This window comes from Drosophila bipectinata, chromosome 3R (assembly GCF_030179905.1).
Source record: "Drosophila bipectinata strain 14024-0381.07 chromosome 3R, DbipHiC1v2, whole genome shotgun sequence".
Taxonomy (NCBI): Eukaryota; Metazoa; Arthropoda; class Insecta; order Diptera; family Drosophilidae; genus Drosophila; species Drosophila bipectinata.
The window spans coordinates 2,724,968-2,738,700 of NC_091739.1; the positions used below are offsets into that span (position 1 = coordinate 2,724,968).

Here is a 13,733-nt window from a genome sequence, read left to right on the forward strand (position 1 = left end):
GCTGAGCATGGAGAGCACTCATTTTCCAGAGACGCCATTGACTTTGGCCCTTTCCGGGCCCAGGTTTCAGGCCCAGTCGGGCGGCAATGGATCCGTGCTGGACAATGTGAGTTACTGAAGACTAGTGAAATGACCCAATGACCGTGAAAAGCCCTCAAGAAAACCACAATCCATATAGCTCCCCATCGATTATTAATTACAATTTTTATTCAGGTGACAATTTCATTTGTGTCATTGGATTTGTAAAATTTTCAGTGTGGTTTGACTTAAATCAAATTAAATAAATTAATAATTAAGATTATTCTATATCTGCACCTGTGACCTGTGGATACTCTCATTATTATTTAAACAATAAATTTCAAATAATCCCAAATCCATCTAAAATTCTTAAATGAGTTTTTTTAGAATTGAAATTAAAAATTATTGAAATCAAAGTGTAACATAAACATATTTTTGAAATTTGCCGACAGGTGCTGCCCGACATGGCACACCTGGTAAATCCCTACTGGAGTCGCTTCGCCCCGATGGACCCTACCATGAGCAAAATCCTCGGCCTGTTCACCCTGTGCATCCTGATTATATCCTGCTGCGGCAACGGAGTGGTGGTTTACATCTTCGGCGGAACCAAGTCGCTGCGCACGCCGGCCAATCTTTTGGTCCTGAATCTGGCCTTTTCCGATTTCTGCATGATGGCCTCCCAGTCCCCGGTGATGATCATCAACTTCTACTACGAAACCTGGGTCCTGGGGCCGTTGTGGTGTGACATCTATGCGGCCTGCGGCTCCTTGTTTGGATGCGTTTCTATCTGGTCTATGTGCATGATTGCCTTTGATCGATACAATGTGATTGTAAAGGGCATCAACGGCACACCCATGACCATCAAACTGGCCATTATGAAAATCCTCTTCATCTGGCTGATGGCTGTTTTCTGGACCATAATGCCTCTTCTGGGTTGGAGTAGCTACGTGCCGGAGGGAAATCTGACTGCCTGCAGCATCGACTATATGACGCGCCAGTGGAACCCGCGATCCTACCTGATAACGTACTCGCTTTTCGTCTACTACACCCCGTTGTTTATGATCTGCTATTCATATTGGTTCATTATCGCCGCCGTGGCCGCCCACGAAAAGGCCATGAGGGAGCAGGCCAAGAAGATGAATGTGAAATCGTTGCGCAGCTCTGAGGACTGCGACAAAAGCGCCGAGGGAAAACTGGCCAAGGTCGCCTTGACCACCATTTCCTTGTGGTTTATGGCCTGGACGCCGTATCTGGTCATCTGCTACTTTGGATTGTTTAAAATCGACGGCCTTACGCCTCTGACTACTATTTGGGGAGCCACTTTCGCCAAGACGAGCGCGGTTTACAATCCTATAGTATATGGAATTAGGTAAGTACGAGTCTCGAGTTTTCATATTTTTTACCTTAATGTCATATAAGTAATGGGCTATCCAAATCCTGAATATTGATTACATAGTTTAGTTTACCAAAAATAAATATTTTCCCATTCTTCCAACCCAGCCATCCCAAGTACCGCCTTGTGCTGAAGGAAAAGGTGAGATCCTGAATGAGTCCCTATATACTTTAATATGCATTTTCATTTTCATTTGGTCCTGACAGTGTCCCATGTGTGTGTGCGGCAACACGGATGAGCCCAAACCGGATGCGCCTGCCTCCGATACGGAAACCACATCTGAGGCAGAATCAAAGGCTTAAGCCAGAAACCAAAATACTAAAGCAATGCCTACAAGAGGCACAAAAATACGAAATAAAACGAGAGGTGCAACCATCATAAATTGATGCAAAAATGTAAAAAAAAAAATAAAATCAAAAATTTAGTTTTCGAAGAAAATTTATTTTTAAAAAACTATTTTTAAAAACCCCAAAGGTAGCAGATTAGAAAGATACTCATTTAATAACTATAGGTTCAGTTTAATTAAATCACAATCAATATTGTTCTACTGTCTGTAATCCTTCGAATGAGCAATGAAAGCTGTGCCAAACTATTGAACCTTCAAATGAAAATTTGCATATTTTCGACACTCACACCAAGAATTCTCATTAGCCAGCGCCTCAAAACTCGCTCATTTCTGCCTCGTCAAGGAGCGCCCTACCACGGCAGAGTGCCTGGGCCCAGGACGCCGGCCCGATTCATCTTCATTGACACACATTTCCACGCAGCTAATGTCGCTATTTGCTTTGTGCCTGTTTTGTCTCGCGTCTAATGATTATAATTACGAAACAGTTCGTGCCCCAACCCGCCCACTGGCGCACATTTGCCTAATGAGCACTAGACTGGCTCTGAGCAGGAGCCGCCCACTATCCCAACCCACTATAGCATCCACACCAACCTCCCAGACAGAGAGATGAGACTGCACTCACGAGTCCCGAGTTGACTGTCTAATTAAAGTAGTACAGGCCACAGTAGTACAGGGGCGAGGGCACAAAGAAAACAGACTTGTCGCCCGCCAGCGATTGGGGAAACCGAAACCAGGAGCCAATTCCATAGCCTTCCAATTCAGTGCCAGATTTTAAGTCTGCTCGCTCCGCTAGCCGCCCGCTTGGCTAAGTAGTCGGTAGCTTTCCGGATGTTCTTCAACCTGGTCAGGTGAATGCTGGTGGCATGCCTCATGCAATCGGTGAACCTCTCCATCGGCCATCCCATGTAGAACTCGTACACACACCTGTTCACCTCATCGTAGGCATGTCTCAAAACGCGTTCGGCCTTCTCCTTCTCTGTGTTTTTCATTTCATTGTAGTACTCATGTAGTTGTGTATCCGATGCAATGGTTGCCTTCCATGCCTCCTGGATGCGCCACTCAGTGGTAATGTTCTTTTCCGCGGCCATTTCCAACGCCAGGCGGTCCCATTGCGGAGGTGAGGCCCAAATCACCAGAAATGGCATAATAGATGTAAAACAAATTAAAGACAGCCAACTCATTGTATACAGTGTGTGTATGTGTTTTTAATAGGTTTATATTCCAAAAAACTTCAGAATATCACAAAAAGCTATTAAATTCTTTTAAACTCGACCCACAGAAAAACAAACTATAATAACATTTAGTTTATTTTGAATGTTTAAACTGATTATTCTGATGACAACTTCGATTTGATTAACAAAATTGTCCTAAAACCAATGGCTTATAAATTTCATTAATTTTGAAAATCTACCAAAACAAATGGATTCGCGATGCCCCGGAGCTTGCTCCATAAACGGCCCAATGCTCGCTGGCCAACTCCCCTAAAGATGACTTCGCAAAAGTTGTCACAGACTTAACACAGGCCTCGTGCTGGGTCAAGTTTCCACTGGATTGAAGTGCAATATTGCAGTGCGAAACTGCCATTTTCAACGAATCCACCAAATCATTTGCTTCACTTTGAGCTGCGTTTGTTGGAGGTAGCTTTTCTCGGGCGATAAGTTCAAAGGTGTTCACTTCCTCCTGGGCCCATCGGAGGGCCAAATCCGTGGGGGAACTCTGACCATAGGTATACACAGTCTGGACGAAAAACAAGAGTTAAGAGTTAGTCCAACTATAATATTTTGAAAACCCACCAGTACAGCCAAGAGGCACAATGCGATCACCGTGGAAGCAGACATTTTCTGAAAGCCTTAACTCGTTGACTGAAGTACAATTCCGAAGATTTTGTTTAGCCCTCCTCGGGCTTTATCTTGTTTGTACCCCGATATAGTTTACAGCCTCCATTATCTGTGTTATCTAGAGATGCAACAAAGCTCGATAGCCTCAACCTAATTATGTTTTATGTTGTAAGCCATATATTCTGGGCGTATTTAGATAACTTTCTTATCGGCGCCCAACGGAAGTGGCACCTGAAGATCAAACAACAGTAGCCAAGTGGCTCATAGGGTGTTAAACGCAAACCGGCGATAAACACCAACAGGTCAGGCGGTGATTCATCACCATTCGATTTGGATCTGCACTGATTTTAAACCGATTTTACGGAGTGAACTAACGAACTCTGGCAGAGGGAAAAGCCGCAGAAATTGTGTTGCCTACTTTGGGGGACACTCACAACTTTTGCATAAAAACAAAAGCCGCAAACCCAAAACAAATTTACATACATGCACTTTCAGAGCTTTCCCGGTCCCCGTTCCCACTGCCTTTCTCTTTTTGTTTTGGCCAACCAATTCTGGACTGGATATACACACACCTTCCCATGTACATATATATTTAGTTGGGCAGCCCGAATGCGGCGAGATTTTATTTTGTGCCTCGGCAGTACCATTTTTTGCTGCGTGAATTTCAAATGCCGCAACTTTTGCATTACCAAAACAGGGCTTAGGGGTGGCTGAGTTTGGTTTTAGTTTTGGGGGAGGTTGGTTTTAGGTTGGGCCTGTAGGGGCGGGGTATTTTGAAAGGCTCGCGGCTAACACTAAACGGAACTTTTCAAAGTTGCGGCGCTCCTGCTACGGCTGGTTGTTGTAATAATGACAACACTGTTTCTCAAGTTTCAATCTTGAAATATTTCAATTAAGTGGCTCCAACTTTGCTCTCCTTCCAGGCTCCGGGGGTACTGTGTGTCTTGTGCGTGTGTTTGAAATTTACATTTAATTACATATTTGAATCTGAATTTAAATCCAAACAGCCAGTAGCTGGCTTATCCGGCACTCCGCCATTTATGGCCAGTCTCTGACTCGTCAGGGCAGGCCATTTAATAACCAGAGGCCCTGGCTTGGCATTCGGATTTGATTCATATGCAAATGCCATATCAAATCGAATCGAATCGAATTGAAATGGCAGGACGTTGGGAGGACATTGTTGGATAATTGAAGCTGCCCTGCCACATAAATCAACATTGGCGCTGCAATTCACTGAGCGGTCTCCACCCTCGCAGAGGGCCAATTGGGAGCCAAATCATGCACTGGAAACAATTCGCCAGTGCCAATCGGAGGATAAATAAAAGGGCTGTCATAACCCTTCCAAAGTGGAGGAGGGCAAAGTCAAACGTAGAGCAAATATTTGGGGAAAATGCGTCATGTTCCTGCGATGCCCAGATCGACTCAAGTATGCGGAGGTAGTGGTGACCGGTTTTAGCCTTTTTCTCATACTATTTTCTATTAAATACAGCTGAAAGTTAAGTTCTGTCTTATGAAAATGTTTTTATAAGAAATTCAGTGCTTACCATCTTATAAATTCATTCTCGTTTTTTCCTTCCAACTTATCAAATTCTATTTATGAGTTACATTCGAAAACCCTAACTAATACTGGCTCTAGCCTTTTATTTTGGCCATCTTGTTAACCCATAACTGGCACATTCTATGTGGTGACGTGAGCAGTCAAGTATTTGCGCCACCCACCAAAAATCTCCCGGAAAAGCAAGGGCAAGTCAAGGAGGCAACATCAAAATTTGTAATTCTCGATGGGAAATTTAATAAAGCGCCGGAATGCAAAGCTCGGCCAGCCACATCAAAGCCTGTCCTGGCGTAGGTCAGGACACTCCCACCCAGGACACACACAAAGGAAAAGGGAATTCCTGCATTGAGCTTATTTAAATTTTATTGCATCTCTGTTGGTCGATGGTCGCCGCTAGCTAGTCAAAGATAATATCGGATGTTAAACAGCAGGATCAGGAAGTGGAGAGGGCAAGTGGTGGTGCAGCAATCTTCTATGCAACAACCGGAGCAGCGGTGGTGGCAGCAGCGGCAAGGCGCGCCTGCCACTCGTCGTCGATGGTCTTCAGCTGGCTCTTGGCACTGGTCAGCAGGGGCTTCACACAGCGGATCTGGAGCCAGGGCAAGGTGGCGTTGTTGCAGTTGGCAATGGCCTCCTGAGAGTTGGCCACCACATCCTGGACGCGCTCGGACAGATCGGCGGGGAAGTCGGGCTGGGCCAGCAGGCGTTCGGCTTCGCGCTGGATCACCACCGACTGGAAGAAGGTGGAAATTGAGGCGCCACCGAAGGGAGGAACAGGTGCCACTGGGCCAGCAACACCAGCTGCGGCTCCGGTGCCGGCTCCGCCGAATACTCCATTCAGGAAGGGATTAAAGGCGGCCGCGTAGGGATTGGCAGCGGCGAACGGGTTGATGCCACCCGACGGTGAAGCCTGTTTAATGAGATTATTTAGCTTCCTTTTTTACACAAATAATTCTCCTCCGGCTCACCTGGCTGCTAACGCAAACAATGCTGGCTACCAATAGAACAATTGCGAATTTCATTGTTAGATTTTGGATTTGTGCTCTGAGATTGCGGGAAGCTCAGTCGTTGGGGTTTGGTCGAGACTAATTGCCAGAACCGCTGTGGTGCGGGACTTATATACGCCATTAAAAACACACGGCCGTCTCCTTATCTCAGCATCCCAACCACGATTGAACTGATTTACATTGTTCACTGTTTGTATGGCAATTACCGGTGCTAAGCCCACTTCGGGGGCTATCTAAGATAGATATAGATATACATAAAAAAAAAAAAGCTGGTTCTCGCCTGTAGTTGGGAAAAAGTTGCCATTTCATGCAGTGACGTCACGGGCTTTTTAAAATATATACAATCTTATCGGGGACCTTTCCGGTTGTGGAATATCTTTGGCATCTGCCAGATAAAATTCTTTGTTTTGTTAGGCTACTGTGCAGTAATGGTGATTGGAGATTTCAAACCGTGCGAAAACATGTTTATATTACAGAAGGAAGTGTGATTCATCCAAGAAGAATACGAATATAAATCTAACCAACAAAGTTATAAAGCCATAAGACATCAGTGGCCTTTGTTATATTTTTTAAGAAACTAGAAGTGTAAGTTACAGAAACTAAAACTAAATTTATTTGATAAACTTATTCCTTTAGTTGTTAATAAACTTTATAAGTATTTAATTTAGGGTTAAATTTCTGCAGATAAATTTTATTTTTAACATATTATACTAGGTGCGTTGTTTCTTTGCCAAAAAAGAAGTTTCCAAAGAATTTAAGTTCTTACTAAAATAAACTTAAATCCTCAATAATATAAATAAAATTGATTCTAGTAATATATACACGCGTCAATAATATATTTATAATATGTTAGACACACGTCAACAAATATATTTTTTTAATTCCCTAGATTAAATATGAAACTTCTAAAGTTGCCCACAAAACGCTGTGTCGAAACGGTTAACGATTTCAAACTTTCAAATTGAAAGCATAATAATTCTACTCGAGTAATGTAAATGTAAAATGTAAGATGTATAACGTAAAAAATTTCCTCCAATGTTTGGGTGTGACCAGGTAATGCATTCCAAGGTAGGGAATCCCCTAGGTATAAAATTCCTGGTCACACTAGTTTTTTTAAATAAATTAGCGGGAAATTTTTATATCAGGTAATACAAATTCATACGAATTTCGTATTTTCCTGTTTAAATTTAAAAAAGGTAAGAAAGTGTAAGAAAAACCCTGTGTTCTCTAAAAATACTATCGATGATTGGCTGCCACCACCGATAGCAGCAGACACCTTTAATAGTTGTTGAATGGAGACATCATAGTTGGCGTCTCACATTGCTAAAAAAAATTATATTTGTGTCCTGGTTGTTCTAATAAAAACAATAAAATCGATATGGATCGCTTTTTAAAAAAAGGTATTTTTTATGTGTTATATATAAGTATTTCGATCGATTATGTGTTGAATTTTAGATAAGCATCGAGTAATCTCCCACACTTAATTCTTCAAGGGCTGACAAGCAGCTTTGCATTCCCGTTACGTCCCACTATAGGGCCACCGACCACTTTTTGTGGCCAAAAGCCATTTTTTAAAAGTCCTTAAAAAAAGGATCTAACAACGTCGTTACCTTAAATTTTAAGGCTTAAGGGGGGACATCTGATAAAATTCTTTAGGGTCTTAAAAATAACTTACCCTAAGATAGAGTCTGGTAAAAGTGTCGAAATTTTCCATCCTGCGGCGATGCCTTACATAACTCGAAAAACATAACCGGAAACATAACTCGAACCAAAGATTATACAGTACATAGATGGGACATCTCATACAAAGAAAAATTTTCTATGGCGGGTTCCAGCAGTGGAACCCGCTGGAACGAGCGGTTAAGTTATTAAGTTTAAGAAATTTTAATTGAAGTTTGAGTTAAGTTTTCTGCGTCGAAAATGCCTTCGAGTCGGAGCCTTCGAGCTTTTTTAAACATTTGCAAACAAAATTGCAAGCTCAAAACACAACACCGCGATCTGAATCAATAACCGAGCCGAAAGTCTGCGAGCCGTTACAATATTGGAAGGTAAGATTCTTTCAGGAATTATATACTATACTTTCGTATTTTATACTATATGGTACGTATATAATTATACTTTCAAGAATCTTTGAACGCCCTTCAAAGAAATCGCAAAACAATATTTGTGTGTGCCTGCCATATCCTGCGAGTCAGGAAGGGCCTTTAGCAATGCTGGGCAAATAATTTCTGTCCGCAGGACTCGCCTGAAGCCCGATATTGTTGATAAACTTATGTTTATTAACAAAAACCACAATTTTTTGACTGTTGACCATTGATCATTGTCCATTGGACTATTTTAAAGACGGTTTTGATCTCAAATTATCTATATTTTAAGTTAGTGCATAAAGCACAAAAAATATTTTGTTTTTTTTATTTTTAATACAACCATGAATGTGTATATCAATCATTTTAAAAATTTTTACTTAAATTTAAAAAAAAAATCGATGATTGTCATCGATGCTTGAAAAATATCGAAAACATCGCTGTGTTTAAACCTCGATGTTGCTGAACCTCTAGTACTAAGTGTTTGTTGGTGTCAATTGTAGAAATTGTTGTTTTTAAAATGTGCTTATTTGTGTACCCCCTAAAAAGGTAAAAGTAAAATTAAAGTATAATTTTCAAATGGAGTAACACAGTATTCGTTTTACTTTGATTTGGAACAGTACCATGATACAATTATTATGTATAATTGTATCATGCTCGTGCCGACGGGTATGGAGGCGTTGGAATTTATTTAAAAAAACATATACGTTTTAGGAAAATTAAATTAATATTGAAGCAGCTGGTGTCTGTACAACCAATCTATAAAACAACATAAACATTTTTAGTATCTATACCGCACCCAATCCTGACACAGATCTTTGGAATCTTGTTCAAAAGAATTTATTTTCTATTGCGTCTGAACTGAACGGTACTGCTATTATAGGTGGCGATTTTAATACCATATCTAGTATTTCGGGTAACAACACGCTTGATGCCAGAGGAGGCATCTTGGAAAACGCTCTTTTAAATACAGGATTTTTCTGCATTAACCGGGGACTGCAAATAAGACTTATGAGTTCAAACAAATTGAACCACACAAAAGCCTTTGCGGGGAGTGGGAAAAGGACACATATACCTATTTTTAACGGTGAATCCGGAAACACAATAAACTTTTATTTCGATTTCTATTGTTAAAATCTAAATATAACTCTTATTTTCAATTTTTATAATAATAATTAAGAATAAGAATTATTTTTAAATTTTTATGATGATGAGGCACGGGGATGAGCCGGGCATTGCACGTCTCGGCAGGATCGGCCAGGCCATTAACGTCTCGGCAGGGGGATCGGCCAGGCCCTTAACGTCTCGGCAGGGGGATCGGTCAGACCCTTGACGTCATGCCACGGAAGCAGTTAATTACCCTACGGAATTTCTAATCTCACTTGATCTGCCTGGAATGCCACCACACATATTGAAATTAAAAATAGGTGTGCCGATTATCATGCTCCGGAATATATGAATATAAATCAACCGGAACTCTGCAACGTTACGCAACTCGCAGTCAAGAAATTGATGAACGTAGTAGAAGCAACGATCATAACTGGTCCTTTCAAGGGTGAAGATGTCCTCATTCCTAGGATTCCTCTGATCCCGACTGATACACCGTTCCAGTTCAAGAGATTGTAGTTTCCCATTCGTTTGGCGTTCGCAATGACCATTAATAAAGCTGAAGGTCAATCTCTGGAGTTGTGTGGTCTAGATTTGGACGCAGATTGTTTTTCACACGGACAATTATATGTTGCGTGTTACCGCGTCGGAAAACCAGAATGTCTTTATATTTACGCGGAGAATGGAAAAACGAAGAATATTGTATACCCACAATTATTACAGAATTAAATGAATTTGAAAATTATTCTTTTTATACCCTTGCAGAGGGTATTATAATTTTGTCCACAAGTGTGCAACGCAGTGAAGGAGACATCTCCAACCCAACAAAGTATATATATTAATGATCAGGATCACCTCCTGAGTTGATATGAGCGATGGTATAACTTCGGTGTTTTTAGAGTTAGAGAGTTAAAATTTGACATGAGAGCTATTTGGCAAAACATTACGACATGCCAAATTTCATAAGGATCGGCCGACTATATCTTATAGCTGTCATATAACTGAACGATCGGAAATTACCCAACTTTCGTGTTTTTGAATATAGAAAACTGTAACTTAGTACTGATTATATTTTTGGTCAGATAATCCGACCTAGTCAACTTCATAAGGATCGGCCAACTATAGCTGCCATATAACTGAACGATCGACAATGTTTTTTGGTAGAAATACCAACTTTGGTATTTTTGAAGATAGAAGTTTGGGACTTTTTTTAGATTTTGTATTGTAATAAATTGGATTATATATTCATATTCCCATAAGGATCGGCCAACTATATCCGATGTTTGCGATAGATATACGGTTTTAACTGCAAGGGTATATCAACTTCGGCTATCTCCCCGAAGTTAGCTTTCCTTTCTTGTTTATTTCTTATTTCTTCAATGTGGCATACCACAATATGCCACAGCGAAGCGTGCAAGGGTACAGTTATTTTTTATTACAAAAATTTAAAAAAAGAGTTATATTTCAATTTTTATTATAAAAATTGAATGCGAATAGGTACAGTTATTTTTTATTATAAAAATTTAAAAAAAGAGTTATATTTCAATTTTTATTATAAAAATTGAATGCGAATAACTTCTGAACCCAGTGGACTATTAAAAAACGGGTAACGTATTTATGATCTGTGGCTCAGTACCTTTCAAATGATCGAATGTCCTTAAAGGACATAATCAAGGATTCCTCAATAATTCTATTTATTTAGTTATATTTATACTAAAAAATTTCCAGTGTGGGTCAACCATGTAAAAGTACACACCGGGTTTCTTAAAATTCTTTCGATTATATTGAAATTTTTTTGTCTATTTTTCGGCAGACTAGAATAAAATAATTCTAGCTCGACAATTTTTTTCCTGAAGAACATTTATTTAGTTTTAAAAAAAAACTGTTTTTTTTTATGGACTCGGATGATAAGTTACACCGTAAATCCGAAAGTACCACTTTCAGTGCAGAAAATGCTCTTTCAACCGAAACCTGGGTAGCAGGCACACTATGCAACAATTTTGCTAGTTGGTAGAGACGAGTAGTGTTGTGTCAATACTGCTCTTTTAGGTGAACATGTTAACTTGTTCTTTTTTTTCAAAAGAGTCAACTCACTCATATTGCTCACTTGCTCACTGTTCACTGCTCAGTTGCTCACTTGCTCAGTTGCTCACTGGTTGTTCAGTGCATTACCAAGCCAATGAGCACTGCATCTCAACGACTTTTCAAAAATAGATTATGTTTCATAATTAATTTTCAAACTTACCGATACTTTTACATTTTAATTTGTGGCAAAACTTTTGCTCCCTTCATTGGGCATTTAAAAATAGTTAAACGAAATCCTTCATGGATAATTGAATTTTCAAATAAATTTAATATGCTACAAGCAATGAAATCATTATTATTATTAAAATTTAACATGTTTAATTTTTAAACTTACCGATATCTCTGCATTTTAATTTGTGGCAAAACTTTTGCTCCCTTCATTGGGCATATAAAAATAATTAAATAAGTTCCTTTATGGATGAATGAGTTCGCGCTATAATGAGAAGAACGTTTATCAATATGCACTTTTCGGAAATTTAATTATACATACCTTATTGCTTACAAATTAATATGCAAAAACATAAGATTTTTTACATTAGATGATTTAAGCAGTGAACGTCTATTTCGAACTGTTTCGCCTGCACCTAAAAATATTCGTTCACAAGGCACAGATGTGGCCATTATACAAAGCCGCTTCAGCATATATGTGTATAACAGCGAATATTGGGATTCCGCTGATCCCACCAGACCAATGGATCATCTGTTCTCAGGATGTACTTCTCGGCTAGATATTTATCTAGGTCGTTGTCATTTTCATTATCCTTTACTTGGCAGGCATTATCCATCCGAACAGATTCAGTATGAGGAGTAGCCGAATGAAAAGATACCAGTTTTGTTTTTAAATCATGAACTGCTTTTTTTTATGCTTCTTCAGATTTAAAAACTCTTCCTTTGAATCTGGGATGTAAAATGGTGCTTTCAGCATACAAAACATTCGATTCACAATCTTGAAATCGTGTATGCATATCAGTTTGTATGCATTTTACGAATTCGACAATAGTTGTATTTGTATCAAATTTCAAGTTATCCAACAATATTTGCATGTCCTCCAATTTTTTTAATCCAGTTGAGCTACTGTTAAAATATTGAGCTATTAATTTTGCTTCTGCCCTCACATTGCCAATTCCGTCTAGAGCCTTCCGGACAATTAGATTTAATATATGAGCAAAGCACCCAATATGTCGTCACTTGCCTAGTTGAATGGCTCTGACAATATTCGCTGCATTGTCTGAAGCAATTGCCGCCACTTTGTTTTTGATATTCCATTCTGAAATGATGGTCTGCAAAAATTGGCAAAGATTTTCAGATGTGTGCCTGATCGGAAATGATCGGCAAGCTAACATATATGAATTGAGGCTTGTTGACTCCTTGTCAATAAAGTGAACGGTGACGGTCATATAGCTCTCATTTGTTAAAGATGTCTATCCATCTGTGGTCAAACAAACCGCTTGTGCTTCTCGAAGCTTCTCAGTTATTGTTTCTTTGAGTTCATCTTGAAGTTTTGGAATTAAAGCATTGGTTAAAGTTTTTCTTGTGGGCAGCTTGTAACCAGTGCAGTTCGACACGTCAGTAATCAGCTTTTTAAACTCCGGCTCATCTACCAATCACAAAGCGTGTTGACCTTTGGCAATCATACGAACCACTTGCTTGTCGAGGCATTGCAATTTATTTTGCGAAACAGGCCTGTGCACAAATGTGGAGATCTTTGGCTGGGCATTTTGCACAGCAACCACATTGTCGTCATCGATTTGGCGTGCGACGGGCTCAAGTGCTGCTGGATGCTTGCTCTTCAGATGTCTGGACAAAGTGCTCTTAGATTTGGAGCTTAAAATGGACTTGCAAAATTTGCCCTTGGCTTGCTGGTTTCCCAAATCATCGAAATGATTCCAAATCTCACTAAACTTTCTTATGCACGACATATTATTATTTTTTAAATTATAAACAGTTTTGGCGGTAATAGAAATGTTGAAGTAAAGAAAGCACAATAACAGTACAAAGCAGAATTCAAAAAGGCTAATTTTTGCGCAACGACTTGCTCATTTTTGCGCAACGTCTTGCTCATTTTTGAAAATTTTCGGTTTAAATTCTGTACTTATTGAATGAGAACAAAATGCGCAAAAAAGAGTAACTAAGCACAAATGAACAAAGGAGTAAGTGAACAAGTGAACAAAAATGAGCAAGTGAGCAAAAATGAGCAAGTGAACAAAAAAGAACAAAAAGGAAGGAACATGTTCGCTCGCTCAGTTGAGTTGAGAACTCATTTTTGTTCACTCACTCATGAGCAACCCAACACTAGAGAC

At 39.7% G+C, this 13,733-nt stretch overlaps 4 protein-coding genes across 4 annotated transcripts; 1 reads left to right on the plus strand and 3 right to left on the minus strand.

The window, feature by feature from the left end:
* The first annotated feature begins 7 nt into the window (after positions 1-7).
* Positions 8-1,849, plus strand: Rh2 (Rhodopsin 2). The gene is made up of 4 exons (XM_017249446.3): positions 8-106; positions 471-1,387; positions 1,519-1,552; positions 1,618-1,849. Exons 1-4 carry the CDS (start codon positions 8-10, stop codon positions 1,711-1,713), a joined length of 1,146 nt encoding a protein of 381 aa, XP_017104935.1. The 3' UTR covers positions 1,714-1,849.
* A 526-nt stretch (positions 1,850-2,375) lies between these two features.
* LOC108130815 (uncharacterized) lies at positions 2,376-3,071 on the minus strand. Its single transcript, XM_017249448.3, has one exon. It carries the CDS (start codon positions 2,936-2,938, stop codon positions 2,516-2,518), a length of 423 nt encoding a protein of 140 aa, XP_017104937.2. The 5' UTR covers positions 2,939-3,071; the 3' UTR covers positions 2,376-2,515.
* On the minus strand, positions 3,047-3,629 carry LOC108130816 (uncharacterized). The gene is made up of 2 exons (XM_017249449.3): positions 3,551-3,629; positions 3,047-3,494 (listed from the first exon to the last, which is right to left on the minus strand). The coding sequence occupies exons 1-2, from the start codon at positions 3,593-3,595 to the stop codon at positions 3,165-3,167; spliced, it is 375 nt and encodes a 124-aa protein (XP_017104938.2). The 5' UTR covers positions 3,596-3,629; the 3' UTR covers positions 3,047-3,164.
* A 1,866-nt stretch (positions 3,630-5,495) lies between these two features.
* On the minus strand, positions 5,496-6,272 carry LOC108130755 (uncharacterized). The gene is made up of 2 exons (XM_017249341.3): positions 6,119-6,272; positions 5,496-6,060 (listed from the first exon to the last, which is right to left on the minus strand). Exons 1-2 carry the CDS (start codon positions 6,170-6,172, stop codon positions 5,623-5,625), a joined length of 492 nt encoding a protein of 163 aa, XP_017104830.1. The 5' UTR covers positions 6,173-6,272; the 3' UTR covers positions 5,496-5,622.
* Between the last annotated feature and the right edge of the window lie 7,461 nt (positions 6,273-13,733).

Excerpts from the sequence above, each read along its gene's own strand:
- Rh2 (XM_017249446.3), top strand. The coding sequence starts at position 8 with ATGGAGAGCACTCATTTTCCAGAGACGCCATTGACTTTGGCCCTTTCC. Across the intron at positions 107-470 it reads ATGGATCCGTGCTGGACAAT|GTGCTGCCCGACATGGCACA; the intron begins GTGAGTTACTGA and ends ATTTGCCGACAG. Across the intron at positions 1,553-1,617 it reads GCCTTGTGCTGAAGGAAAAG|TGTCCCATGTGTGTGTGCGG; the intron begins GTGAGATCCTGA and ends TGGTCCTGACAG.
- LOC108130815 (XM_017249448.3), bottom strand. The coding sequence starts at position 2,938 with ATGAGTTGGCTGTCTTTAATTTGTTTTACATCTATTATGCCATTTCTG.
- LOC108130816 (XM_017249449.3), bottom strand. The coding sequence starts at position 3,595 with ATGTCTGCTTCCACGGTGATCGCATTGTGCCTCTTGGCTGTACTG. Across the intron at positions 3,495-3,550 it reads TGTGCCTCTTGGCTGTACTG|ACTGTGTATACCTATGGTCA; the intron begins GTGGGTTTTCAA and ends TTTTTCGTCCAG.
- LOC108130755 (XM_017249341.3), bottom strand. The coding sequence starts at position 6,172 with ATGAAATTCGCAATTGTTCTATTGGTAGCCAGCATTGTTTGCGTTAGC. Across the intron at positions 6,061-6,118 it reads TTGTTTGCGTTAGCAGCCAG|GCTTCACCGTCGGGTGGCAT; the intron begins GTGAGCCGGAGG and ends CTCATTAAACAG.